At 40.9% G+C, this 27530-nt stretch overlaps 1 protein-coding gene across 3 annotated transcripts; it reads right to left on the reverse strand.

Moving 5' to 3' along the window:
• Window positions 1–91: 91 nt before the first annotated feature.
• Fam133b (family with sequence similarity 133 member B) lies at window positions 92–26836 on the reverse strand. Of its 3 annotated transcripts, XM_052173188.1 has the most exons (11): window positions 26723–26836; window positions 14766–14863; window positions 11815–11893; window positions 11084–11158; window positions 10938–10970; window positions 10416–10478; window positions 9896–9988; window positions 8231–8281; window positions 5427–5513; window positions 4007–4054; window positions 92–1353 (listed from the first exon to the last, which is right to left on the reverse strand). In XM_052173188.1, exons 1-11 carry the CDS (start codon window positions 26744–26746, stop codon window positions 1267–1269), a joined length of 738 nt encoding a protein of 245 aa, XP_052029148.1. In that variant the 5' UTR covers window positions 26747–26836; the 3' UTR covers window positions 92–1266. The 3 variants fall into 3 exon arrangements, with proteins under 3 accessions (XP_052029148.1, XP_052029150.1, XP_052029149.1); XM_052173190.1 differs by lacking the exon at window positions 8231–8281; XM_052173189.1 differs by lacking the exon at window positions 4007–4054.
• Window positions 26837–27530: the final 694 nt, after the last annotated feature.

Genomic DNA, 27530 nt, shown 5'->3' on the forward strand with positions numbered 1-27530 from the left:
CTTAGAAAACACGACACAGGAAGAGCAGTAATGTAGTTCTCACATAAGTTAACATGTCATAATCTGTTACTGATAAACAAAGACAACAAACTTTTAAAACATGTGTTTACTAAGATTCTGGCAATAGCTTTATGTAACAAGATACAGCATACCAGGCCTGCCATTCAACTCTTGTTTGTGGTAAGTCTCAGCTTCAATATGAAGCTGTTAAAAACAACAATCCTGCTTTTTACATGCTAAATATCTTGTAATTGTGCCATTACACACAGTTATGAACTTAAGACAGCAAGAGTTAGTTAAAAGCTAAACACTGCAGCCTAAACAAAATTTATACAAAACATAAAGTATCTATCACTGGCTATGTAAAAATCTCTTGACTGGTTAAAACTTGTATAACACATGCGCTTTAGAATTGTCAGCTATCAAGCTCATAAAGTACCAGTGTCTACTAAACAATCCCTCTCCAAAGCCAAAGTGTAGTCAAAAGGAATTCAAATGACATAACACAATGTAACCCTAAAAACATTCAGTTATTATTGATGTGGAGGTAAATTCCAGAGCTTTGGGGGCTTTCTCATGCTGCAAAGGTCCGGGTATCTGCAAAGGGCAGGGTATCTCTGGTTCATTCAAAGCAGCATACAACGGTCTAAGGATGTCATTAACCCCAGTCAGAGGCAGGACTGATGGTGCCCAGCTCTGTCCTCCCAGGAAGCATGGCTACTGTGTCCACACAAGTAGGATGTGTGAGATCAAAGGCACGCTGTTCTGGTAGCTAAAGAGATAGCAAACCACCCCCTCTTTAAAAGCTCCTTCCCCAAGTAAATCAATGTATACATGGGGAAAAATTAAAATATACTTATCTACAGAGTAAGGATTTTGAAATATTAATGTAATCCCTACTTTGAAAAGTTTTACTAGAGTCATCTCATTATTTCTGGTTACATCTCAAAAGATGGATCCAGATTCAGTTTCTGTTGATTTATTCTTAAGTACTTCTAGTAAAAAATATTAGCTTTATTCCAAATATCTTAACCACTAGTAGGACTGCAAAGTACCATCTCCCAGGTCACCAAGCACTGGAAGAGGGCAGCTGTTCAAGACTCAGGCAGCAATCATAGCCCTTCACACAGCGGAACCCAAGTGGCTGTGACCAGTCCAGGACAAGTGTAAAAACAAGGGAGTTCATGCACGTCACTAAGAATGTCGTCATCCTCACAGTGGAGAGCTCCTGACACTGCGCTCTGTAAGGACCTGGCTGTCCCGCAGCTACGGCGAGTCTGCGCTGGAACTGGCAGCCTTCTTTTTCTTCTTCTTGCCGTGCTTCTTATGCTTCCGTCGCTTTCTGGCTTTGTCCTGCAAAGACAATTCCATGGCAGGTCTCACTACTGTGCGCACTTAGAACCACACCATCACTTCTACATCTAAGCCACTTACTGTAAACAACCACAGAAGCACGCACCCTAGGCACACCTTTCTAGAAAATCCTCAACAACCACAACTGTGGAGATGAGGAGTTCTTGCTGGGTCTCAAAGACAGGGAAAAAACTCCTGAGTCAATGGTCTGATAGCAGCCGGCAACAGAAACTTCTACAGAAGAGAGCTACTGGGTCATGCTACCAACTGCCACACTTCGTGTTACAGTTTCTAAAGGAAAAGCTCTGATACAGGAGAGACACATGCAGCAAGGCATACCTGCCTTACTGAAATGGCAGGTTTTTAAGGACACATTATGTTCAAGTTGCAACACTACATTGGTTATTAAAACCAATTCACTAAAATAAAATAGATATACTGAAAAGTATATTTTATTTAATAAAACATGTTTTTTGGTGTGTGTGTGTGTGTGTGTGTTTTGAGATAGAGTCTCATATAGCCAAGGCTAGCCTTGAATATGTGTGTCACCAAGGATGATCTTGAGCTCCTGATGCTAGGATTACAGGCACATATCACAACATACAAGCAAATGCCTAATTTTTTGCAGGGAACTGCTGCCTAGGAGAAGCAGTCTCATTGTTAGTGGATTAGAGGGTGCTGGGATTTGTGAGCCTCAAGCCCTCTGAATGCCTCTGCTGCAGAAGGCATAATTTCAAGCAGCAGATACTTCAAAAGAGGCCAGAACCCAGGTGAGGAAGGTAGAGCCCCTCTCATCTGCCACTGCTCCCGAGGAACCTCGCAGCTTGCCTGTGTGGATACTGTTGAAGATGGAGCCACAGCTTTGTACACAGTGAGTACTCTTACCACCAAGGGGCAGCCATTCCCGGAGAGCTTTCCTTTTAATAGCATGCACTTAAACACGATTTCACAAAGAAGCCAAACATCTGATTTGAGCACTTACTTACTGTGGTGTTGGCACAGGAGCACCCACCACAAGCACACTCTCACTGAGTTTCATCCACAGGCTCATGGGGTGACCGCCCTTTGTACTCACTCCGCTCTCCACATACACACTTCTACCTGTCTCATACTCTATTGCATCATGAAGAACTGGACCGTGCTAATGGAGATGCTGTTACCAAACGTACAGCACTACAAAGGACAAGAGTGCTGAAGTCTACAATAGACCGAGCCAAATGGTTTTTAATCAACCAACCAACCAACCAACCAACCAACCAACCAATCAATACCCCAAAACATCCACCCAAATTATTTTCTCACTCAGAAAAATGTTTCATGTAACTATGGTCATAAAATACAAAAGTGATCCAGAATCACATATACCCAAATAAAGCTGGTGTTTCAGAGGCAGCCCTGCCAGTAAGAGCTATAAAGTTCTAGGAATGGTTAACCTGGACATACAAAGGAAAATGTTCTCATTCTTTCTTTCACCTCCCAGTAAAGTGCCTTCAAAGGCCACTTCCGACGCTTAGACAGAGGAGCCTTACAATACTTCACAGAGATGGTCTGTGCTGGTCTCTGAAGGTTATCAGCTATTTTCTTTTTTTGGCCTGCTTCTTATTCGGATATATTCCCTTTCCTTAAACCTTCTTCTTTCCCTTCCTACCTATCAATTTGCATAAAGGCAGGGCTACTTTAAAAAGAACATGGTAATTAGCTATGCTACCACTCCTAGTGTAGTTCATATTTCTACAAGTCTTTTATTATTCTAGGTTTGGCTGACTTGTAAATAATTTTTTTTAGAAGACTGAGATAATCACCATATTTTAAGAAAGTTAAATCGGGGCTGGGGATTTGGATCAGTGGTTAAAAGAACTTGCTATTCCTGCAAAGGACCTAGATTTAGCTCCTAGCACCTATAGGAAAGTTCTAGTCACAGAGGAGCCATGCTTTTTCCATGATACTCTTCTCTCTCTCTCTCTCTCTCTCTCTCTCTCTCTCTCTCTCTCTCTCTCTCTCTCTCTCACACACACACACACACACACACACACACCCTCAGGCAAACACTTGTACAAGGAAAAACAAAACTGAAAGTCAAATATAAGTTGGAGCATATATATGTGTGTGTTTAAATATATAAATTATGTCATTTTCTAATTATATTTCTGTTTACTTTGTATGTATGTGTGTGTTTTGGTGCACATGGAGGTGAGTGGACAACTAGTAACTAGTCCTTCAGAGATCAAACTCAAGCTGTTAGCAAGTTCCTGTACACACAGAGTCACTTCCCCAGCCCCTTGAACTTCTATTTCTTTTCTCCCCCCCCCCCCCTCTCAAAATAGGGTCTCACTGTGTACCTCTGGCTGTCCTGGAACTCACTATGTAGACCAGGCTGGTCTTGAACTCACAAAGATCCATCTGCCTCTGCCTCTGCCTCTCGAGTCTTGGGAATAAAGGTGTGCAGCACTCACTCCACCCAGTTCTGAACTTCTGTTGTTAACAGTGAGACACTGCAAGGGGTCTGGGGATGCTTGCTTCCCTTCCTAAGCCAACTGGATTCTCTCCTATCCAGTAAGCAAAGGTGAGAGCCATCACATCTCCCGGGCCTAAATCAAGGCTTCCTTAAAGAACAGTGGGCCTGCTGTGGTCTATAGAAACATAAGATACTTGCTGTTGTTCTCTCTCGCTCTTCACCGCTTTTCTTCTTTTTTGCTTGCACCTACAAAGTTGAAATTTTTGTGAACATGGACAAAGATGGAATTTGTACTTAGTGCATTTTAATCTTATACTAATATATCTTATATGTCCAAGTCATATTGTAGAAATTTTTGATTATAAAAAATCACATTTTTATGACTCCTGTTACATATCATAAATTTCAAAAATAAAAACAAAGTACCAACCATAACTTAAGGTTTTAAATGTCTCTAAGAGCTGCCTTTTAGCATCAAAGCCAAGCAGTGGGAGCTGCGGAAAGGTCTCCTGAACTCTAGGAAAGGCAGACCACACCTGGAGCTGAGCTTCAGCTTAGCCACTCTCACTATTCTACAGTGCCTCTGTACTCTATACAGAGAGCAGTGGGCTAAAATCTGGGTAACAACTGCATCATTTGTATTTCCTTTTGATCTTTTAAAGGGTGGTATACTGAATTGAAATAAATTTAAAGTTGCTAAAGCCCAGGCATATTAAATGTTAAGTACAGATATATTGTGTTAAGCTTCCCTTATTGTATGCTGGATGAATGCTAAATACAGCAGTCTTAGAAGTTAAAAACCGCTGAAGTGTTCAGTGGTATGGCCTACCTGTTAGATGACAACCTAAGGGGGAGTAAGGACTAAAGGAAAAAACATGGATAGTAGACACTGTTTGCTTGCAGCTGGCTGGCAGCTCTCTGAAAGTCTGTCTCAATTTTGTCTACCATTCTGGAACACGACTGCTGGCAAAGATTTCCAAAGGCCACCTGTGACGTGCCATCCAGCCTGAACTGAAGGTTTTATCTCCTGAGCTTATCACACTCAAGCAGTCACATAATCAAACACAATCCTGTCAGATAATACACTGGTATTTACTTTGGTTTCTTCTATTAAGGGACAGTTAGTATATAAGTTTCATTTCAAAGAGTATAAAACCTACAATGAGACAGATGGGGTAGCAGGTGTGACAGGTCTGAGGGCCATCATCACAGACCAAAACCGAAGACGTTAACAAGGAGACTGGCATGAGCAAACAAGGAAGGTACAAATGTGAGAGAGCTAAGGGACTGAGTAGACAGAAGGCTATGCAAGATGGATGCCAAAGGAAAGAAGCCCAGAGAAGACAGACTCAGGAAATCAGCTCCTTTGACAATGCCCAGAGAGTGCGTTTAAGACAAAATACAAACAGCACACGTGATTCTTTTGACTTTAATCATGACTGGATCTTAGGCGACTACATTACATATAGCCTCTTCCACGTACCCAGATGTCTACATAATGTTAGAAATATGACATTAGAAAGGCATACAAAAACATGGCTAATTACCAAAACGACAGTCGTGTAATATCTTCTGGAAACATTGAACACTTACTGTGAAAAGCACTCCTTTTACTCACCTCTCCACAGTCTGACTCAGACAGTGACTCGGATGATAACGGTTTATCTTCATACATCTTTCTCTTTTTGCTGACTCCTTTAGTATCCTAGGAAAATAAATAGATGAATCCTGATTTTAAGAAATAATACTCTGCCAAGTAAATTTACTGTTCACTTCCAAACTGAAAGGTTTATGTTAGGCATGTGTATCTACTTCTCAGCACGTGTTAGAAAGTAACTCTGGAAGTCTATTCTCTCCTGCAACTTTGTAGGACTCAAGACTTAATTCAGACTGTGAAATCTGCACCAAAGGCTTCAACTGAGCCATCACACAAGCCCCAAACTTTGCTTCTAAGTTACATTTAATAATTCTATTACAAATCACCCATTTTTTTATATAGAAATTTCTGAAAATGGTGATATTTACCAGGATGTCAGTTTTTTAATTCTACTAAAGCAATGCTTTTATTTACTCAATTGAAGCAACTCCATATCCATTTAGATCAGTGGTTCTCAACCTGTAAGTTACGACCCCTTCCAGGGAGGTCATCAGAAAACACAAATATCTGTACTATGATTTATAACAACAGTAGCAAAATTACAGTTATGAAGCAGCAGTGAAAATAATTTTATGGCTGGGGTTACCACAATATGAGGAACTGCATTAAAGGGTTACAGCATTAGGAAGACTGAGAACCACTGCTTTAGAAAATAATGTCTTCATTTCCTTAAATTAACAGATACAATTTTTAGGTTGTAAGAAGCAAAGATGATGGAAGATCTAGGTCTTATGTATTTTAATCCTTTTGTTTTGTACTCAGGGTTTCACCAAAAAAGAAAACCAGTAGGTAATTACCTGTTATGATTTAAAAGTATGCCTGTATAATAACATTGGTATATTTAGAATATTTTATTTTAAAAGATCAATATTTGTGTGTGTGTGTGTGTGTGTGTGTGTGTGTGTGTGTGTGTGTGTGTAGGTATCCACAGAGGCCGAAAGAGTTGGATTCCCTGGAGCTGGAGTTATAGGTACGTGTTAGCCATGCTATGTGGGTGCTGTGAACCTCAGGTCCTATGGAAGAGAAGCAAATATGCTCAATCACTAAGCCATCTCTCTAACTCCTACATTCACATTTTGAAAACATTTTAATTTGGGAGAGTAAAAGACCAGAAACTCACATAAAGGTAGGAGAGAACCCACTTCACAAGACTGTTTTCTGATCTACATACACACCACAGTACACAGCATAATACCTCAATACCATGTGCACATATGCATGTGTATATATACACACTAAAAATTTTTTATAATGTACTTAAGTAGGGACTTAAGAAGACATTTTAAGAACTAAAAATTTGCAAACACCTAGTACAGCCAACTGTTCAGAAATGTAAATTGATGACAAACATTTTGTGAGCAAAATGTTTAACTAAATTAAATGTATCTACATTATGGGAACCTAGAAATTACAGTCCTAGATATGCATTAAAAAATTAAGAATAATACATAGGAGCAAAAATAGCTAAGAACTATCAACTGAATAGAGCCAGAGAGAGCACAATGATTCTGCTGGTGTGGAAGACCAGGCTCGGTGTGCAGCACCTACCTGGTGGCTTACAACCGCCAGCAATTCCAGTTACGGAGACTCTAAAGCCCTTTCTGGCCATTCTGGCCACCAGACATGTACATGGTGCATATGCACACGTACACACTTAAAGCACATAAAAGTAAATAAAATCTTTTAAAGTTAAGGAAGAAATATGTACCGCAGCAGTTTGTATTGCTGAAACTGTACATAACTGGTGATTAGAGCTGGCTCAGTGGTTAAGAGCCTTTACTGCTCATGCAGAGGACCCATGCCCAGTTGCCACTACCCTTACCAGGCCACTCACAACTCCAGTTCCACAAGATCCTTATCCTCTACTGGTCTCCACATTCACACACCTCAATATACACAGTGCACACAAACTCAGGCAGACAGGTATACAAATAAATAATTCTATACATCTTAAAAAGTGAAAATAAGCTGGGCAGTGGTGGCACACACCTTTAATCCCAGGACTTGGGAGGCAGAGGCAGCTGGATCTTGAGTTCTGGCCCAGCCTGGTCTACAAGGACAGCCTGGGTGGCATGGAGAAACCCAAAAAACAAAACAAAAGAAAAAAAACTTAAAATAATCTAGAAAAATAAGTAAATGGTCTAATGTAAGCAAAAGAAATAAAATTGAAAACATCAAGGAAGTCAATAGTAACACTGAATAAAAGAGCTAGTTCCGGAACTTGCTACCATTTTGAAAAGTACAATACCAAATGTTACTATGAATGCATATTAATTCTAGCCAGTATGAGGATAGCTGTTCTGAGTGTGTGTGTGTGTCTGTGTGCATGTATGAGATTCTATGTCATATTTGAAGTATTTAAAAATCATAATACAGCTGTTTCTTTTTTTGCTATGCATTACAAAGTTTTAGTTGCACATATGCTTTTCTGAAACATGAGAGCAACCATTATTTTATAATGGCTCTCACTATCAGGAAATAATCATACCTTACTTCTATCAGTTACTATACATCAATCAGCATTAGTAATAGAAAAATCCTAGTGGGAATCATATAGACACAGCCGCAGCTGCTGAGGAAGATCCCAGTTATTTGAGGCTAGCCTGGACAACACAGTGAGCCCCCATCTCATAAAGTAATAAATTCATTACATTAATATGACATGCCAGAATAACAAAAGAAGTCCCTGACATCACTGCTCATCTCTTAGGTCATTAAGTGCTGTATGACAGCCTACTACCTCAAGGCAATGTAAAAATAGTTACCTTTTCTCTTTCAGTTACATCCTTTGACTTCTTTTTCTTTTTTGAACCATCCTAAACAAATATACATAACTTTTAAATGTAGAAAATACAGTGTAAGAATATCCCTCCCAAAAATTATTTGATTCAAGATTAATGAAAGGTTACTTCAATATCAGCATTTTACTCTGAAAATAAAAGATCAACCTATTTTATGTATACCTGCACATAAGACAACAGGCCTTTTCTCTTACATCACTGAATAAAACCTATGTTCCCCTAAAACAATATCCATGTGTTTGTTTTAAAATAGGGCTTTATGCCACTGCCTTTGTCTCTGGTGGCCACATGTATTGCAGGTCTATAATACACATGGTTTTCTGCCACCCACCAATCTGACAAGCCTACCGTCCCTATCAGGGATTCTGTGTTATTTCTTTAGTTCTAGTGATTAATCTCTAAGCTCTGAATACTCAAGACACAATTAGCATATCAAATGATTCCCATGAAGAAGGAGCGGGCCCGGGTCCTGGAAAGGCTTGATCCAGCATTGTAGGGGATTACCAGGACAGAGAAATTGGGGGGGGGGCGGGGGGGGGGGAGGTGATTGGGGAATGAATGGAGAGATGAGGGCTTATGGAACATATGGGGAGGGGGAAACCGGGAAAGGGGAAAGCATTTGGAATGTAAACAAAGAATATAGAAAATAAAACAGCCTCATATGCGTGCTGCAAGGATTAAATAAATTAATCATCACGGCCTACATAGGCCCTACCACACAGCAGGCTCTTTATGAACACTACACTAGTTATCCCAATCATCAGACTGCTGCCTTAAAGACACAAGAGATAACCAACGACTACTGAGTACTTTCTACACAAGAAATCTTCCTGGGGTGAGTGAAGCTCTTTTAAAAACCAGAACAGGATCTTTAGTGTCCTGAGGTCCCAGTGTTCAATGGGTGTCCTTTCTCTATCTTTTTGGTATTGGATATTGAACCCATGCTCTCTCTCATGACTACCAGGCAAGCTCTCTAGCACATTCTCCAATGGGAATAAAAAAATGTAACTAAGTAAGGTGCTGGTACTGCATGCCACCATCACTGAATACAATCCTGGCAAGTAGAATCAACATTTTTATAAACCACTTCACACTTTTAAAAAGACTGTCTAATGAAAGTTGAAAGTCAATTGTACTTGACATTTCTAGTTAGTAGAGAACTAATTTAGGTAAAAAAAAAAAAAGAGAGAAGGTAATTAGCTCAACTTCCAATGCTCTTTTTTTTTTTTGCCTAGAATTACAAATATTATTTTGAAAACAGAGAAAGCACTATCATGGAGATTTAGAAACACAGAAACATGCATATGAAGAAGGTACCTGGGGATAAAAAGATGCTACATGTACAATATTAAACACACCAGTCTACTAGTGCAGAAACTCAAAGTACAAAAGTCAAATGTGGCTGGGCATGGTGGTGCACCGCTTTAGTCCCAGCACTCGGGATGCAGAGGAAGGCGGGTCTCTGTGAGTTTGAGGCCATCCTGATCTAGGTCTATAACAGAAAAACTCTGTCTCAAAAAACCAGAAATCAAATCAAATGTGCTCCTTCTAACTGAAGTGGTGCTCGACAGGAGGCGCAGACAGAACACAGGAATGCCTTTGCTCTCAGCAGTCCCGGCTGAGCCTCACCTTGCTGTCTGAGTCTGACTCCGACACCGAGCTTTCCGGTGACTTACGGCCACGGCTCTTCTTTTTCTTCCTTCTTTTTGTTTGTTTTTTATCCTACACAAAACATTTTTACAAGCATTTGCTTTTTGTTTCAGAATTAACCGTTTAACTAATATTCATGTAGTAATGACCATAGCATCATAAAAGGACCAGTTATAAACATATTTTCCTCAATTCATATTTATAATGTAACTGAACATTTTCTATTTAGGATCAAATGATCTAAATTATATGCATGTAATTCTAAGCAATGAGTAAAAAGCATTTTAGAATTTAAAAAATCTATTATGTTAAGTGAACAAAGCAAACTTAAAAATATACACCAATATTTAAACATCTCATTATTCCTATATGGGTACTCTAAGTTATGAACAATTAATTGAAATTAAAGTCAACATGTCTAGCAGCAATTTCACAACGGGAGTCCCTCTGACATTCAAGTAGGTACCAATTACCTCAAAAGCATCACAGTAAATCTTACCTCATCTTCAGAATCTGAAGAACTGCTGGAAGAATCAGAGCTCGATGAAGAAGAAGATGAATACTTGACCAAGCACAAAACAATTAAAGCTTGTGAGATGCAGGAATTGGTTTCTTTTCCTAAGTCTCTTAAGCACTTAATAAAATCAATCTAGTGTCTAAGAAACAGATGTCATATTCATAGAATTTAAAAGCTAAAACATAAAAGTCACCTCCCTCTCCCAAAAGCTCAACAAAGGGACAACATGTGCAGCAATGAAACACTGTCCTCTCTAGCAGCAGCAGAAACACTGCTGGAGTATGAGGACACTGACACTTCTTTCACGCCACAGAGAGAGAGGGGGGCGGGGGAAAGGGAGAGGGGGAGAGTGAGAGAGAGCATCACCACCAACACAGCCAAAGGACCTCTGGGCTGCCTGATAAATCTAGGTTAGCTTTAGCATACAAGGGAAAACCAATCAGTCTTACTTTGCTTTATAGGCCCTTAGCTCTAATATTTAGAAAATAGAAAACTTTTGCTCACCCTACCAGATTTCTTCTTTTCTTTTTTCTTTTTCTAAATAGAAAGAAACACAAGCCTGAATAAGCAGATGTGATTCTCAAATGAATTTATTAATACATCATTATGAACCAGCGATAAAAATGATAATAAATGAAAAGTGTTGTTACCTGTCTTTTTTTGGATGAACTCTCATTTCCACTTAGTAATTTTTCTCTATGTTTTTCTAGTTCTTTCTTCCAGTTCTGCAAAAGGTTAAAAGGCAGGCAAATCAGAAGTCGCGGCTCCCTCTGCAGTTCTTTATTACTGCTCACCTGCCTCAGCTTCCCCTTTTTAAACAAAAGATGCTCTTATTTTCACCCATATACACATGTAAGATGTGGTTTCTCTGTGTAACCCTGCCTGTCCTGGAACTTGTTTTGTAGACCAGGTTGTCCTCGAACTCAGATATCCATCTGCTTCCACCTTCTGAGTGCTGGGATTAAAGGTGTGTGCAACCACACCTGGGCTTTAAAAAAAAGTTAATAAAAAAAAAAAGTATGTTTATAGCGGCTGGGCATGGGTATACTGATACTATGGTATATGTGTGGAGGTCAGAGGACAACTACAGGTGGTTCTCTTCTTCCATGTTTATATAGTTCTGAAGACCAAACTCAGATCACCAGACTTTAAGCAATTGCCTTGACTGAGTTCTTCTCTTATTTTTATAAGAAAGTATTCATTTACTCACAAACCTGCCTTCAAATATTTAACAGTAATATTCATAAAATATAGAACCCCTTAATGACTAAAGTACAATGATCAAATTCTTGGCTTATTAAAGTGAAACAATTAAAATAGATTTCATTTTTATTATAAGGAAAAGATCAGCCTATTTCTTTAAGAAATGCTATTTACAAACCTCATTCATTTTTTCTTCAAACTCAGCCAAAGCCTTGGAGCCCTTCTTTTTCTTTTCCAGCTGTTCCTTTACTTCCTCCCTTAGAAACAGAGTGATAAATACAATGTAAGTGGATGAATATAAAGAGGACAACATTTTTATAAAACATTGTTTTAATATTGTTAAGACTACCTCTTATATTGATAGTTCAAATTTCTTTGCTCACTATCATGTAAATACCATAATAAGCCGACTGGGTGCTAGTGATCACTCCCCCCTCGGCTAAGTCTACATAGCTTAAATATTATGTTGACTGACTCTCTCAAAGCCTAACAGGCACTTCACTTACAGCATCACTCAAGTTTGAAGATAGTGAGGCATCTCAGACCACAACTGTAAGCTTTAAGATGAGCCAAGTCAACTCTCTCTTGTTCCACTGCTACATTCTGCTAGTAAGACCATGATATAAAAAACTTGACATGTATGCAGAAGGCTTGAAACTCCCTACCTTTTAGGACCGCTGCCTCAAGGTGGGCATCTTGGAACTGGATTTTGGAGAGGTCTTACCACCCCCTCGTTAAGTGCAGCTAATTTTGTCTAAACTCTGTATGTCTGAAGATATAGTATAGTTTAGGCTGAATGTCTTCTTTATTTCCAGGAATGTGGAGCTTGAGGATATGACAGCAGAGGCTAAGCTCTGCCTGTTGGGCTGGCAATGTCCTACATGTGTTGACACAACTCCCTGCTAGGACACAGTGGACCTTGTGTGATTCTACTGGGAAGAGCCTTGAAAGCCTTGCCTGGCCTCTCCAACAGGACCTTTGGTAGCCATTAGCAAGATTATCTGCTAAGACTCCTGGGAGTGCTCGTATGAATTACCCAACCTCTGGGTTGTTTTAAAAGGCTTCTGAACATGGGCAAAACACCTGTTTGAACATTTCCCCTTTAAATTCCATCCCCTCTTACCATGGTAAAGTGAAAGTAACACTTTATTTTGGAGAACATTTCTGGCATGCTGCAGTGGTTAAGAACAAGACTTAACCACTAGAGGAGGTGGACGGTGAGCTAGAAGGACCCCCTATCACAAATGACAAGCATCAGCTACAGCTGCCTGGATCTAAGGGTACCGTACAGCTGGTGAGATGTTACTTCAGGACTGGAGGGACGATAAGGATAGACTATTAAATAACAGTACCTGTAACTGTGACATCTATTTACAAACAACGTGAGCTCCTCCCCCAGCTTCCCACGGCCTGAATGAGCCAATGTGGTACAACACTACACACCCCTGTTACTCCGCCCTAACCTCTAAGTGAATTTCAATGGACACAATCACTTCCCTTCCACTGCTGATCTTAAATTGCACAGACTCTGCAAGGCATTTTAGAGGCTAGAGAAGAGAGGGACAGGAAAGGTCTCCTCGGAAGTGCTTTAGCTTCGAAATGCCAGTTCTCAGATGTCTACATTGTTTATGCATGTGAATCATATATGTAAAACAAAGCACATGTTAAATGTTACTTTAAAATATTACCCTGAACAAAAATTACCTCTAGATGAATCAAAGATCTCAATGTGAAACCAGAAAGGCTGAAACTACTACAAGAAAGCATAGGTGTGGCTTATAAGACACAGGAACAGAAAACGACTTTCTGAATGGAACTCCCATTTGTCCAGGAATTAAGACCAACAATCAATAAATATGCTATTGCGCATCTGTAGAGCAGAGGAAACAACCGAGTGAAAAAGCCCACCGAGAGTCTCTGTCAGTTGTATTTTTGACAGAGGATCATTATCTAGATATACAAAGAAATTCAAAAAACAAGGAAACAATATCAAAAAGGGAGTTGTGTTACACAGGATACTAATGCTACCTGAAGGAGCCATAGATTATATAATGAAAACCCGAGTGCCAGGCATGAGCCTGGGGGGGGGGGGGGCGGAGAGACTACTAAACAATAGAGGCTATTGCCTCTGCCTTTGGTTGCCTGCAGAACTTGAGGGTAAGATTCTGCTGCTGAAGACTGATCACACAATTCAAACACAGGACTTGGAGATATTGAGCTGGAACTGACCTGGGAGCCTCCTTTCTGGAGACTGGCTCTCAAAGTATCTGAAGGTGCTATACACAACTCCCAAGGGAGAAAAGGCAGTGGTAAAGCCCATGAACCACAATGATCAAAGGACACATCCCCACTGGTTCAAGAGTGGTATCTTTCGCTTAGAGGTTGCACAGCTGTCTAATTGGACTTAAGACCCAAGCAGAAGGGAATTCATAATACTGCAAACACAGCTAACAACTTGTGGCTGATAAGGAGGAGAACTGAGTACTGCCATTTTCCTAATCCAATAAAATTTCTAACTATATTCTAAATATGTACCCTTATATTCAGATAAGGGTAGCTCTCGCTGTCAACAATGCAATCTCTACACTGAAGAATCAGGGAAAGTTATAGAAGAGTAGCAGAAAGATTGTCGGAGCCAAAGGACCAGGATGCCCACTGACAGATTGTACTGTTTTTTAGACATGACAGGGAAGCTGCACCCATGAAATCTCAATGATATAGTTGCCTAAATAAGATTTGCACAATGAAAACACCAGATGACAGGCCAACTTGAATGAAGATGCTACAGATACCCTAGGGTGGGGGTAAAAAATGAGTCCGTTTTCCTTAGGGATGAACTTCCTGATCCAATCCCAAGTGGCCAGTCTTGAATACATGTGCATATGCAATACAAAACAAATTCAATTCAATAGGGTACACATGTGTTTAACATGATTAAAGAAGTCCAAAATTTGAGAAGTAGGAAGGAAAAACAGAGAGCTGAGGGTGAGAAGAATGGAAATTATATAAATATAATACTCATAAATGAAATGCTTAAAAAGCAATAAAAATCACTTGTTATCTGGCAAGTGCTCAACAATCAATAAAGGCAGCAAGGTTAAACTTATAAACGAGTAAACGGAGAAATACCAGGTAGGCCTTGGTCGATTCAGATAATCCTGGATGGTTGGTCCTGAAGACTGGATTGGACCCCTTGACCGAGCCATTGCTATTGGATTCATGTAGGCCTTGAGAAAAAAATAAAAATTAATTAAATTAAAATAGTGCACATTAAAATAGCTACTAAGAAAAGTCACTTATATCTAGTAGCACTATTATAAATGAGTACTACATCAAACTAAGAATGAACAACCTAACTAATCAACTTATTACAAAGCCAATGTAATCTACAGAGCCCTGGATGTTGGTGGGTAAGTAGTTATTCCATGTAACACATGTTGCAGAACTTTATCAGACATTTGATGAATAATGATCCCCTTGCCTACTGAAGCCTTTAGGGTAACTTTTCCTAAAACCTAATAACACGTGAAGGTGATCACACACACCATGCTCACTACCAAAGAAAGTAAAATGATCTAACTATTAATTTTCCTATTCTAGTAGGTACTGTATCACACTGATGGCAATTTTATTCTCAAATTAACAACAAAATTAAATGAGAGTAACAAAAAAAGAGGTTTTCATAAAATGTGGCAATTGTAGTGACAGACACCTGCAATTCTAGCTCTTTGGAGCTAGAGGAACAAAACCAGAACCCAAAATAATTTTTAAAAATTTAAGATATGTATGTATGTATTGCCTGTATGTCTGTCTGTGCACTGGGTACATAAAGTACCTGGGAAGATCATAAAAAGGCAGCAGATCCTCTGAGTTACAGGTGATTTTGAGTCACTGCAGGAATCAAATCCAGGCCCTCTAGAAGAACAGCCAATGCTCTTAACACCTAAGCCACTTTCTCCAGACTCCCCCCACCAAGTTTAACATGTGACATTACTAACCAAAGACAAGAAAACAATCTGCAGAATGGAAAACCATCTGCAAACCATAATAGAATAATGCCCAGAATATATAAAAAGTCACTACAACTCAACAACAAAACCCTTAATCATCTAATTTAAAACTGAGCAAAGGACTTATAATAGATATTCTTCCAAATTTACATTGACAATGGCCAAAAACACATGAAAGAATGTTCACTATCACTAGGAAGGCTATTATCAAAACACAGAAAATCACAAGGACTGTTAGAAGTGGGAAGAAACTGGGACCCTTTGTACACTGTTGGTAGGAGTATAAAATGGAATAACTGTTGTAGAAAATAACTTGGTTGTTCCTCAACAAGTTAAGCACAGAATCACCACAGGAATCTTCAACTGCCACTTCCAGTTACTACATGCACCCAACCACTACAGAGCAGACTCTAACGCAACACCAGTGTTCACAACAGTGCAAAGGGCAGAACAAAACTAAGATCCATCCATGGATGACTAGATAAACAAAATACACACCCCACTCAATCTCTAAAAAAAAATTTAAAAAATTCTAACCTAATACTGCATCCAAATGGGTCTGAGATAAGACAAATTCAACAGAACAGCTTCATAGCTCCATAAAGATAGAAGACAGAACGGAGCTTATTAGCTACAGAATCTTGAGAGATACTGTCTCATTAGACACAGCCTACTTGGGATTCTGACGATTCTGGAAATGGACAGGTAGTTGTAGAGCACCGTGAATGTAGCTAATGATACATTATACTCTAAATGGCTAATGACAACTTAAATCCCCCGGGTTTAAACTTAGCAAGAGGCAGGAGGGTATCTGTGAGTTCAAGGCCAGTCTGATCTACAATACCAAGTTCCATGTCAGCCAAAGACAGTGACATCTTGTCTCAAAACAAAACCGTTAATTTCTTAATATGTAAAACAAGGTATCAGCCTCTACTGTTTGTTTTGCTTTCACACTGAAATGCTCAACAGAGGAAATTGGATGAAATTGGATCCAAGAGTATATGTTTATATACAAACAAAATGTGCTTGGAGATGGGGAGATGACCCAGGATCTGATCCTATCCCCCTATTCCCCACCCCACCCCTTTTTTTTTGAGACAGCCCTGTATAGCCCTGGCTGTCCTGGAACTCACTCTATAGATCAGGCTAGCCTCGAACTCAGAATTCCGCCTGCCTCTGTGCTGGGATTAAAGGCATGTGCCACCACTGCCCGGCTATTTCCACTTTCTGAGTAAAGAGATTACAGACATGTGCTAGATCTAATTTTACATAGTGCTGGAATCACACTCAAGGCGTTGTAGCTGCTAGGTAAGCACCTGAGCTATATCCTATACAAGAAATCAATAATAAAAAAAAAAAAAAGATGCTCTTTCTGTATTTTACAGTTACTAAAATAGGACACACATTTCAGAGACCCCCCTCCTCAAAAACACTGACACAAAATAAAGCAAAAGTTTCTTTGTTTAGTGATGGTTTCTGGCAAAGATGTTGATTTTCTAAAATTTGCTGCAGATACAGAATCTGTTTTGTTCTGAAACAGGCTCTCCCTGAGCAGCTGTAGGCTGTCCTGGAACTCCCGGAGTGACCTCACCTCATCCGATGATTACAACCATGCACCACCATACCCAGCTCAGTTTCAACCTCTTGATCTTCATATTCAGTTTTCCCAAGTTTAATTCAAGTTGATAAATATTTACAAATTCTTCTTTCTTCCCTCTATCTAAATGATAAGAATTTAGACTAAACACATCTGAAAGCTCTAGAACAAAAAGAAGCAAACACACTCAAGAGTGGTAGATAGCAGGAAATAATCAAATTAGGTTGCAATCAATAAATTAGAAACAAGGAAAATACAAAGAATCAATGAAACAAAAGAGTTGGTTCTTTGACAAAATCAACAAGAGGACTTAGCCAAACTAACTTAAAAGGCAGAAACAGTTTCAAATGAACAAAATCAGAAATGAAAAAGGGGACATGACAACAGACATCAAGGAAATTCAAAGATTCATTAGCTCTTACTTTAAAAACCTGAACTCCACAAAATTCAAAAATATAAACAAACCATTTTCTTAGTAGTAACACTTACCAAAGCTAAATCAAGATCAGGTAAACAACCTAAATAGACCTCTATAATCCCCAAGGAAAGAAAAGCAGTTATTAAAAGCCTCCCAACAAAAAAGGCCCAGGGCCAGATGTTTTAGTGCAGAATTAGCCCTTCAAAGAAGATCTAATACCAATACTCTTCAAATTATTCCACAAAATAGAAGGAACACTGCTAAACTCATTTATGAGGCCACATTTACCCTATAGTCACCTAAACCACACAAAGACTCAACCAAGAAAGAGAATTTCAGACCAATTTCCATATGAGCACTGATGTAAAAATACTAGTAAAATATTCACAAACAATGCAAGAACACATCAAAAACATCATCCATCATAACCAAGTTTGGTTTCATCTCAGAGAGTCACGGATTGTTCAACATATAAAAATCCATCGTAAACCACCATATAAATAAAATGAAAGGAAAAAAGGCCACATAATCATCTCATTAGATGCTGAGAAAGCCTTTGAGAAAATCCAATGCTCCTTCATGATAAAAGTCTTAGATCAGGAATACAACATGCATAACTCAACACAGTAAAGGATATATACAGCCAACATCAAGTTAAATGGAGAGGAACGGAAAGCAATTCCACTGAAATCAGAAACAAGGCTGTCCACTCTCTCGCTATCTACTCATTACAGTACGTGACGTTTTAGCTAGAGCAATAAGATCACTAAAGGATATAAAGGACATAAATTAGAAAGGAAGTTGTGAAAGTATGACTATTCACAGATGATATGATAGTGTAAGTTATCCAAAAATTCTACCAGGGAACTCCTACAGCTGACAAACATCTTCAGCAAAGTGGCTGGATACAAAATGAGCTCAAGAAATAACACCTTTCACAAAGGCCAAATATAATGTAAAATATCTTGGCGTATATAACTCTAACCAAGAAAGTGAAAGACCTGTATGACAAGAACTTCCAATCTATGAAAAAAGAAATTGAAGATATCAGAAGATGAGAAGATCTCCCACACTCATGAACCAGTAGGATTTTCATAGTAAAAAGGGTCATCCTACCAAAAAGCAATGTACAGATTCAACACAATCCTCATCAAAATTCCAACACAATTCTTTACAGACTTTAAAAGAACACTCAAAACAAAACAAAAGCCAGGATAGCTAAGACAATCCTGTATAATAAAAGAACTTCTGGAGGTATCATCATCCCTGATTTCAAGCTGTACTACAAATTAATAGTAATAAACACCACATGGTACTGGCATAAAAACAAGAGGCTGATCAAAGGAATCAAACAGAAGAACCAGAAGTAAACCCTATGGATGCTTGGCTTTTGGTAAGAAGACAAAACTATACAATGGATTAAAAGAAAAAGCATCTTCAAAAAATGCTGTTGGTCTAACTGGATGTCTGAATGTAGAAGAAAGGAATTTGAATAAATCCTTATCTATCATCCACGCAAAACTCAAGTTCAAGTGGTCCAAAGATATTATTAGCATAAAACCAGACACACTGAATCTGATAGAAGAGAAAGTGGGGAATAGTCTTGAATGCATTGGTACAGGAGACAATGTCATAAACAGAACACCACCGGCTCAGTTGCTAAGATCAGCAATTATTAAATGAGACCTCATGAAACCGAAAAGCTTCTCTAAGGCAAAGGACACCGACAAAAGGACCAAATAGTCCAATTAAAAAATGGGGTACAGATCTAAACAGAGAATTCTTTCAGAGGAATCTCTGTTGTCCAAGAAGCACTTATAAAATGTTCAACATCCTTAGTCACCAGGAAAATGCAAATCCCAACAACTCAGATTTCATCTTACACCGGTCAGAATGGCTAAGCTCAAAAACTCAAGCCATAGCTCAAGCAGATAAAGCTGTGGAGCAAAGGTAACAGTCCTCTACTCCTGGTTTGAAGGCAAACTTGTATAGTTCTTTGGAAATCAAGTTGGTAGTTTCTCAGAAAACTGGGAACTGATCAACCTCAAGACCCAGCTATACCATTCCTCAGCATATATAAAAAGATGCTCCACTATGTTCATAGCAGCTTTATTCTCAATAGCCAGAAACTAGAAACAACCTAGATGTCCCTCAACCAAAGAATGAGTAAAGATACTCATTTATTAAAAACAAAACAAAAATAAATTTGCAGGCAAAGAGATGGAACTAGATCTAAATGAGGTAACCCAGACCCAGAAAGACAAACATGAAATGTATTCACTTGTAAGTGGATATTAGCTATAAAGAAAAACCATTCTACAACTCACAGACCCAAAGGCTAAGTAAAAAGGAGGGCTGGGGAGGGAGGGAGGTTGAATCTCAGTGAGAAAGGAAATAGATTAGACATGGGGGTGGATGGGTGGAGGGAACTGGAGACTGGGAGGAGACATGGATGGAACAGGAGGGATGGGGGATGTAGGGAGAGAGTACTAGGAGAGAGAACTGGATGGGGGCGCACATCTCTGCGAAGAACTAGAAACCTAGGACAATGGAAACTCCCAAGAATCTACTAGGGTGACTGTAGCTAATACTCCTAGCAACAGGAAATATGGAAACTGAACCAGCTATCTTCTGTAACCAGGCAACACTTCCAGTGGAGGGACTGGGGCACTAATCCAGTCACAAAACCTTTGACCTACAATTGTTCTGCCTACAAGATGTGCAGGGGTTAAAAGATGGAGCAGAATTTGAGAGAAGCGCCAACCAATGACTGTCCCAGTTGAGACCCATGCTATGACTGGGAGGGCACCCCGACACTATTTATGTTATTCTGCTATACTATCAAGCAGGAGCCTAACATAACTGTCACCAGAGAGGCTTCACCTGGCAACTGATGGAAACTGAAGCAGAGACCCACAGCCAAAGGTTAAGTGGAGCTTGGGGGAATTCTGTGGAAGAGGGGGAAGAAGAACTGGAGGAGGCAGGGGGCTCAAGGACACTACAAGGAAATCTACAGAATCAACTAATAGGGACTCAGAGACTGAACTACCAGCCAGAGAGCACATATGGGAAGGACCTAGGGGCTGCCTCTGAGTCTGCTGCCTGCCTTTGGATCCGTTCTTGCTATCTAGGTGGCCTTGTCTAGCCTTAATAGGAGATGCACCCAGTTCTATTGCAACTTCGTATGTCAAGGCTGGTTCATAATCATGGGAGGCCTCCTCTTTTCTGAGGCGAAGGGAAGGAGGAGGATGGGGGGAAAGAGTAAACTGTGATCGGGATGCAAAGTAAATAAATTTTATTTAAAAAAAAAAAGAACTTAGATAAAGGTAATTACTCTTAGGTTAAATTTAAGGTTTCTCTTACTACTAAACATTTGTTGTACTTTATCAAAACTTGTAAAAATGACCAACATTTCCTTCTATGTAACAAATGTGACAGACTTCCAGATTTCTCTGGCAGAGTAAACAATACAAAAACCACGACTGACCAGCAAATGCTGAGAATTACTTCCACTATAACAACACTGCCTAATTACTTGGATGACCATAAATCTCTGACCTAAGTTTCTTACAAGCAGGAAGGAATATTAGAATCTCTAGTGTTAGGTATATTTAGAGAATCAAGATAAGACATGAGTATCAATGCAATGCAAGATACAGAGACCATGTGTGTGCTCACAGGCTGACATGGCTGTCTTCCCCATTTCCTCTCCTCCTTAGTTTTGAGATTGGGTCTCTCACTGAACCTGGAACTCATGAATTTAACGACACTGGCTGGCTGGCAAGGCTGAGGAACTCTCGTATCTACCCCCATCCCCATGTTGAGATTAAAGATGCACACCACTATACCTGGCTTTTTACATCGATTCTGTGGGTTAAGTCCTCAGGCCTGCATGGCAAGCACTTTCCTAAGTTGTCTCATAATCCTAGAACTGTTGTTATTTTGTTTTTAAATAAACATATACTCTCAAATAACAGAGCTGTCAACTCACTAACCACGCTGCTGCCTCACTTCACATACACAAAACCCAGCACTTGTAAAACAGTATGGCAAATACATATCATGACATTAGTTTTTAGTTCAGGTGTAGGTGTCTGCTTGTGTGTGCGCAATGTGCAAAGGTGTCTTTGAAGGCCAGAAAAGGGCATCAAATCCTTGGAGCTGGAGTTACAAGTGTTTATGAGTTATGAGTGCTGGGAACCCAACCCAGGTTCTCTGCAAGAGCACTAAATACTCTTCACTGCAGTCACTTTAGTAGTACCTAATGGCACTAAATACTCTTCACTGCAGTCACTTTAGTAGTACCTAATGGCACTAAATACTCTTCACTGCAGTCACTTTAGTAGTACCTAATGGCACTAAATACTCTTCACTGCAGTCACTTTAGTAGTACCTAATGGCACTAAATACTCTTCACTGCAGTCACTTTAGTAGTACCTAATGGCACTAAATACTCTTCACTGCAGTCACTTTAGTAGTTTTACCTAATGGTAAAACATTTTAAGTTTAAAACTGTAAAATTATTTCCAAAGAGTGAAACTATAAAGACCATCACAACTTAATTACCACAAGAGCAAAAATTGAAAACACCTCAGCCATCATCAAATTGGGATCCATGAAATATACTGGTGTGCCCCCTAAGTGAAGTATTACGTAGTCACTGAAAAGAAGAGCTATAGTTTCTGTGATTTGGAAAGATTTCCAAGGTTCTGAAGTGAAAAGGAAACTTAGTTGCAAAAAAAAAAAAAAATAGATAAATATAACAGTAGCATTTTAGTAAATAAATAAAATATGAATATATGTAACACCAAAATGAGGAGATAGTCCCCTTAACTATTTTACTTTTGTAAATATTTATTTTTGATTACGTGTGAGTGTTTGAGAGTACGGGCACTCAAGTGCAGAACCTGTAGAGGACAGAAGACAGTGTTGGACCTCTTGGAGCTAGAATTAGAGATGATGGTTGCGGACCATCTGATGTCAGTGCTAGGAACCAAATTCTGGCCCTCTTTAGGAATAGGATGAATCCTTAACTGCTGAGCCATCTCCCAGCCCACTCCCTTTACCATTTTATATGCTGAAGATTAAGTGAAGTAATTCACTACTTTGATAAAAGAAACACTAATGCTGGGCGGTGGTGGTGCACACCTGTAATCCCAGCACTCTGGGAAGCAGAAGCAGGCGGATTTCCGAGTTCGAGGCCAGCCTGGTCTACAGAGTGAGTTCCAGGACAGCCAGAGCTGTACAGAGAAACCCTGTCTCAGAAAAACAAACAAACAAACAAACAAACAAACAAACGAGGCTGGAGAGATGGCTCAGTGGTTAAGAGCACTGACTGCTCTTCCAAAGGTCCTGAGTTCAAATCCTAGCAACTACATGGTGGCTCACAACCATCCATAATGAGATCTGATGACCTCTTCTGGAGTGTCTGAAGACAGCTACAGTGTACTTACATATAATAAATTAATCTTTTTAAAAAAAGAAAGAAAGAAAGAAACAAACAAACAAACAAACACTAAGGGCTGGAGAGATGGCTTAGTAGGTTTGCAGAGGATCTTGGTTCAGTTCCCAAATCCTCACGGCAGCTCCTAACTGGCTGTAAATCGTAGTCCAAAGAACCTTACACCATCTTTTGGCCTCTGGAGCCTAGTGCCAGTGGAGATCAGAACCGGGCTTCCAATGCCTCGGGACAGAGAGACTGAGAGGTTGTAAGCTGCCGTGCCTGTGGATGCTGGGAAGCAAGCCTGTGTCCTGTGGAAGAGCAGCCCGTGCTCTTGATCACTGGGCCATTGCAGGCACCCAACTTGATCATTTTCAATACGGCAGCCTTGGCTGGATTGACGCCTCAGTGAGTAAAGGCATGTGCTTCCAAGCCTGAAGGCCCGGTTTGTTCTCTGGGAGGACAGAGAGTACTGATTCTGGGAAGCTGTCTCCTGGCACACACAACCCCACACATACACAAAATTAAAATGTAATAAAAGTTACAAAAAGCACTACTTTGACTTTGTAAGTCACTCATTCATATTATATATGACTTTAACTGTCTGTGGCTCCAAACTGCTGTATGGAAAATGATTTGTTATTGTAACCCAAGGGAATACACCTATGGGCAGTACAATGCTAAAGGGACAGCAGACTGAGTCATTGTTCCATTTACTTTTACCTACAGAATGTATCCACGCTAGAGTGCACAAGTTATCAAAAAGAATGTGAAGCAAGCATCCAGGAAACAACAGGTACAAAGGTACTGTGAGCTCTACTCCTTTACAGACACCAAGAACAAAATGGCCAGTTAGAAAACCTCTCAAGAAAAAAACAAAAACTTTACAATGTAATCTGTGATCCTGGAGGACCCCATGTCAAACAAGGCAGGACTGTAACAGAAGCGCTCTGGTCCCCCAGACACTGCTAACGGGAGGCTATCCCTGTGTGGGAATGCAAGCAGGCGAGCTTCACGCATGCGCAGAACTCTCATGAACCCACAGCTTCTCTAAGAAGGGCTGGAGAGATGACTCCTAGATCAAAGTATGTACTTCTAAAGGACTCGTTTGGTTTCAGTAGCTTCAAAGGCTATAACCACAACTTACAAAACAAACAAACTCACTCTACAACAGAACAAAATAAAAAATATCGTTCAGAAGAGAGAAATGGTTCAACTTACCAAAACATTTTTATACCCAAGCCTGACAACCTGAGTTTGATCCTGGTAATATCTACATAGCAGAAGAAGAAAAATCCTTGGAAGTTGCTTGCTGGCCTTCATAAGCTTACTGTGGTAGGTGTGCACACATACATACACAACAAAATAAATAAACATGAATAAAACCAAAACAACTGTTCAACATGTGATCTAAAGGGATTGTTTGTTTTTAATTTGTATCTTTATGTCCCTGTGTGTATGTGGGTTGTCACAGATATGAGAAGGCGGCACTGGAGCTCCTAGAGCTGGCATTACAGAGGGCTGATGTGGGTGCTGGGAATGCAACTTCAGTCCTCTGCAAGAGCAGCACATATGAGGTCTAGCGGCTCTTGCTTTTAATCCCAATATTCCAGAGGCAGAGCAGGCACAGGCCAGCCTAGTCTACAAAGTTCCAGGTCAGTCAGGGACAAACACAGAGACTGCCTCAAAACAAACAAACAAGCAAATATTAATAGACAGGAAGGAAGGGAGGAAGGACAGCAACCTGTGCTCCTACCCTCCAAGCATTACTCCAGTCCCCTAAAGGTTTGGTTGGCTTTGTTTGCGTTTTTTTAAATCCCCAATCCTATAATCTTTAAAACCATGAGGGCATCATCAGTGCAAGAAAAAGAACTGGACTGTCTCTCAGACAACTTTCAGAGAACAACAACAAACATCAGAACAGCTAGTATTTTCAGAGGCAGACACTCGAACTCTAGTCCTGACAAAACTATGGCGCTAGTAAAGAGATCAGTGATTGTGGTGGATTGAGGGGCAGGTGACTGAAGCAGAGTCTTCCAAAGTGGTGACAATGCATCATAATGGTTATTATTAGTAATGTGTCTAAAGAGGCACTATACCTAGTATCAGGATTGTGTGATTCCTGAAACATAACCCCAAGTTCACCTCTGTCTCTACGGTGGGGGATGCTGACGATGGAGAAGCTGTGTATGTGTGAGAACAGATGTATAGGATAGCTGTGGTTTAAAAGTCCTGTTAAAAACAGTGAAACTGGCCGGGCGGTGGTGGCGCACGCCTTTAATTCCAGCATTTGGGAGGCAGAGGCAAGGGGATTTCTGAGTTTGAGGCCAGCCTGGTCTACAGAGTGAATTCCAGGACAGCCAGGGCTACACAGAGAAACCCTGTCTCGGAAAAAAAAAAACAACCAAAAACCAAAAACTAACCAACCAACCAAAACAAAACAAAACAAAACAACAGTGAGACTTTGGGGCTGGGGGGGGGGGGGGATATACATCCATGAGGTACTGAACCAACTAGCAAACGATACACGTTCTGGTCACAGTTTAAGCATCCTTGCCCTGCCCTCTATGTATTAGATCTCCATTGCCACTCCTACACCTCCCACCTTTTGATGTACTGTTTTCAGTCTTAGAATCTTTGAAGTACAAACAAAATGCTACCAGAACATATTGTGCCATGACAACAGAGTAGTACAGCGCTGTCAAAACGCTCCAGTCAACGAAACTAATTTCATGGGTTTTGAAAATGCCTTAGGGAATGTATAAATGAAATTTACCAGTAAAATGAGAGTTTGGATTTCAGTAAGAAACTGTGATGTCTGTAAGCAAGCCTATAACCTTTAAAACCACCACAGCATCATTAACGACAACAAAAGAGGAAAATCTCCGGGAACCAAGTGAGATGTGCCTGAGAGGCCATTAAATGGGCCCACGCACTACGTCGAACTCAGGATGCCCACGCACACTGACCATTTCAACTCTATTCTATGGTCCAGGATAACGCGTGGTCTCGTCCTGAAGCCAGGAGGAAAGTTCATTCTTGAACAGTGCAAACCAGGTTCGCGACCACCGAGCTTCCATGACAGAACCACAAGGAACGAAAACGGACGTTTTTTATTGAGGTGGTTGTTGTTATGAAGACGGGGTGGGGAACACGATCATTTCCCGGGCAGCTCGTTACGTACCCACGCGCGACCGCTTGGGCAGTTGCCTTTGTGGTCAAGCTGTGACTCAGGAGGACCCACCCTCCCATTCCCACAGGTAGAAACTTGGGTTCAGAAGTCACTAACTTCCGAGGGCACAGGAGTCTGGAGTACCCCAAAGCCCTCATCCCTGCACCCCACCCCCATCCCCGCGGTCGAGCTGCGCTGGGTCTGGGCCTCCGCACCGGCTCGGTGCTCGCAGCCCTTACCGCTGCGGGGCGACAGGCCCCAGGGCCCGCCGAGCAGGACGCTGAGGACGAGCAAGGCGCACGCGCACCCCACCGCACCGCACGGCGCGGGGTCTCGGGGCCCCAAGTGCGACGCGGCCGCCAGCCCCGCCGCGACGGGCGACGGCTTCCGCTCGTTCGCTTGCCGCCCGGGCCCGCCTCACTCCTCCGTTTACCCCTCCGAATACTCACCACGCGATTATCTCGCTTCCCCATGGTGGCCGGCTGAACGCGCGGGAAGCCGCGGAGAGAGCAGGCCCGATGAGAAGCCGAAGCGGCCCGCCGCAAGTCCCCTTACCGCCGCTATGCCCCGCCCAGAGAGCGGCGCCCCGCCAATCCGGGGGCACCGCGCGTGCCACAGCGCCCCCTGGCGGTGCGGAGGACAGACCGGCGCTAGCGACCGCTTGCTGTTCCCAGGAGCTGCAGCAGGATTCCTGAGCGGGACACTCTCTGTGTACCTCGACTTGCTGAGACAGCTCTCTCCATTTGGCCATGGCTTTCTTATGCGTCGAAATACTCGTTCTTGGGGAAAGCAAGATTACTACCACTCCTACTGAGCTTGCGCCGGCACACTGTTGAAAATAAAGCGAAAACCAACACAAACTGGTCCTAGAGACTTGCTTAAGGAACTTTGCCCTAAACTTCATTTACTCGTCACCTATAAATCCTCTTTGTTTTTTGGGGGTTTTTTTTGGTTTTTTTTTTTGGTGGGGGCGGGGGGAGACTGGGTTTCTCTCTGTAGCCCCAGCTGTCCTGGAACAAGCTCTGTACATCAGGTTGACCTCGAACTCATGAAAACCCATCTGCCTCTGCCTCCGCCTCCCTGGGATTAAACAGATCCACCACCACCTGGCCATTTCTGTTGTTGTTTTTTTTTTTAAATCATCTACTTTACATAATTATTATTTAAGAACACTTGCTACTCCTTCAGAGGACTTTGGTTTAGTTTCAAGTAACCACAGGATAATTCACAACCATCAGTAACTCCAGTTCCTGGGTA

This window comes from Apodemus sylvaticus, chromosome 2 (genome assembly GCF_947179515.1).
Source record: "Apodemus sylvaticus chromosome 2, mApoSyl1.1, whole genome shotgun sequence".
NCBI lineage: Eukaryota > Metazoa > Chordata > Mammalia > Rodentia > Muridae > Apodemus > Apodemus sylvaticus.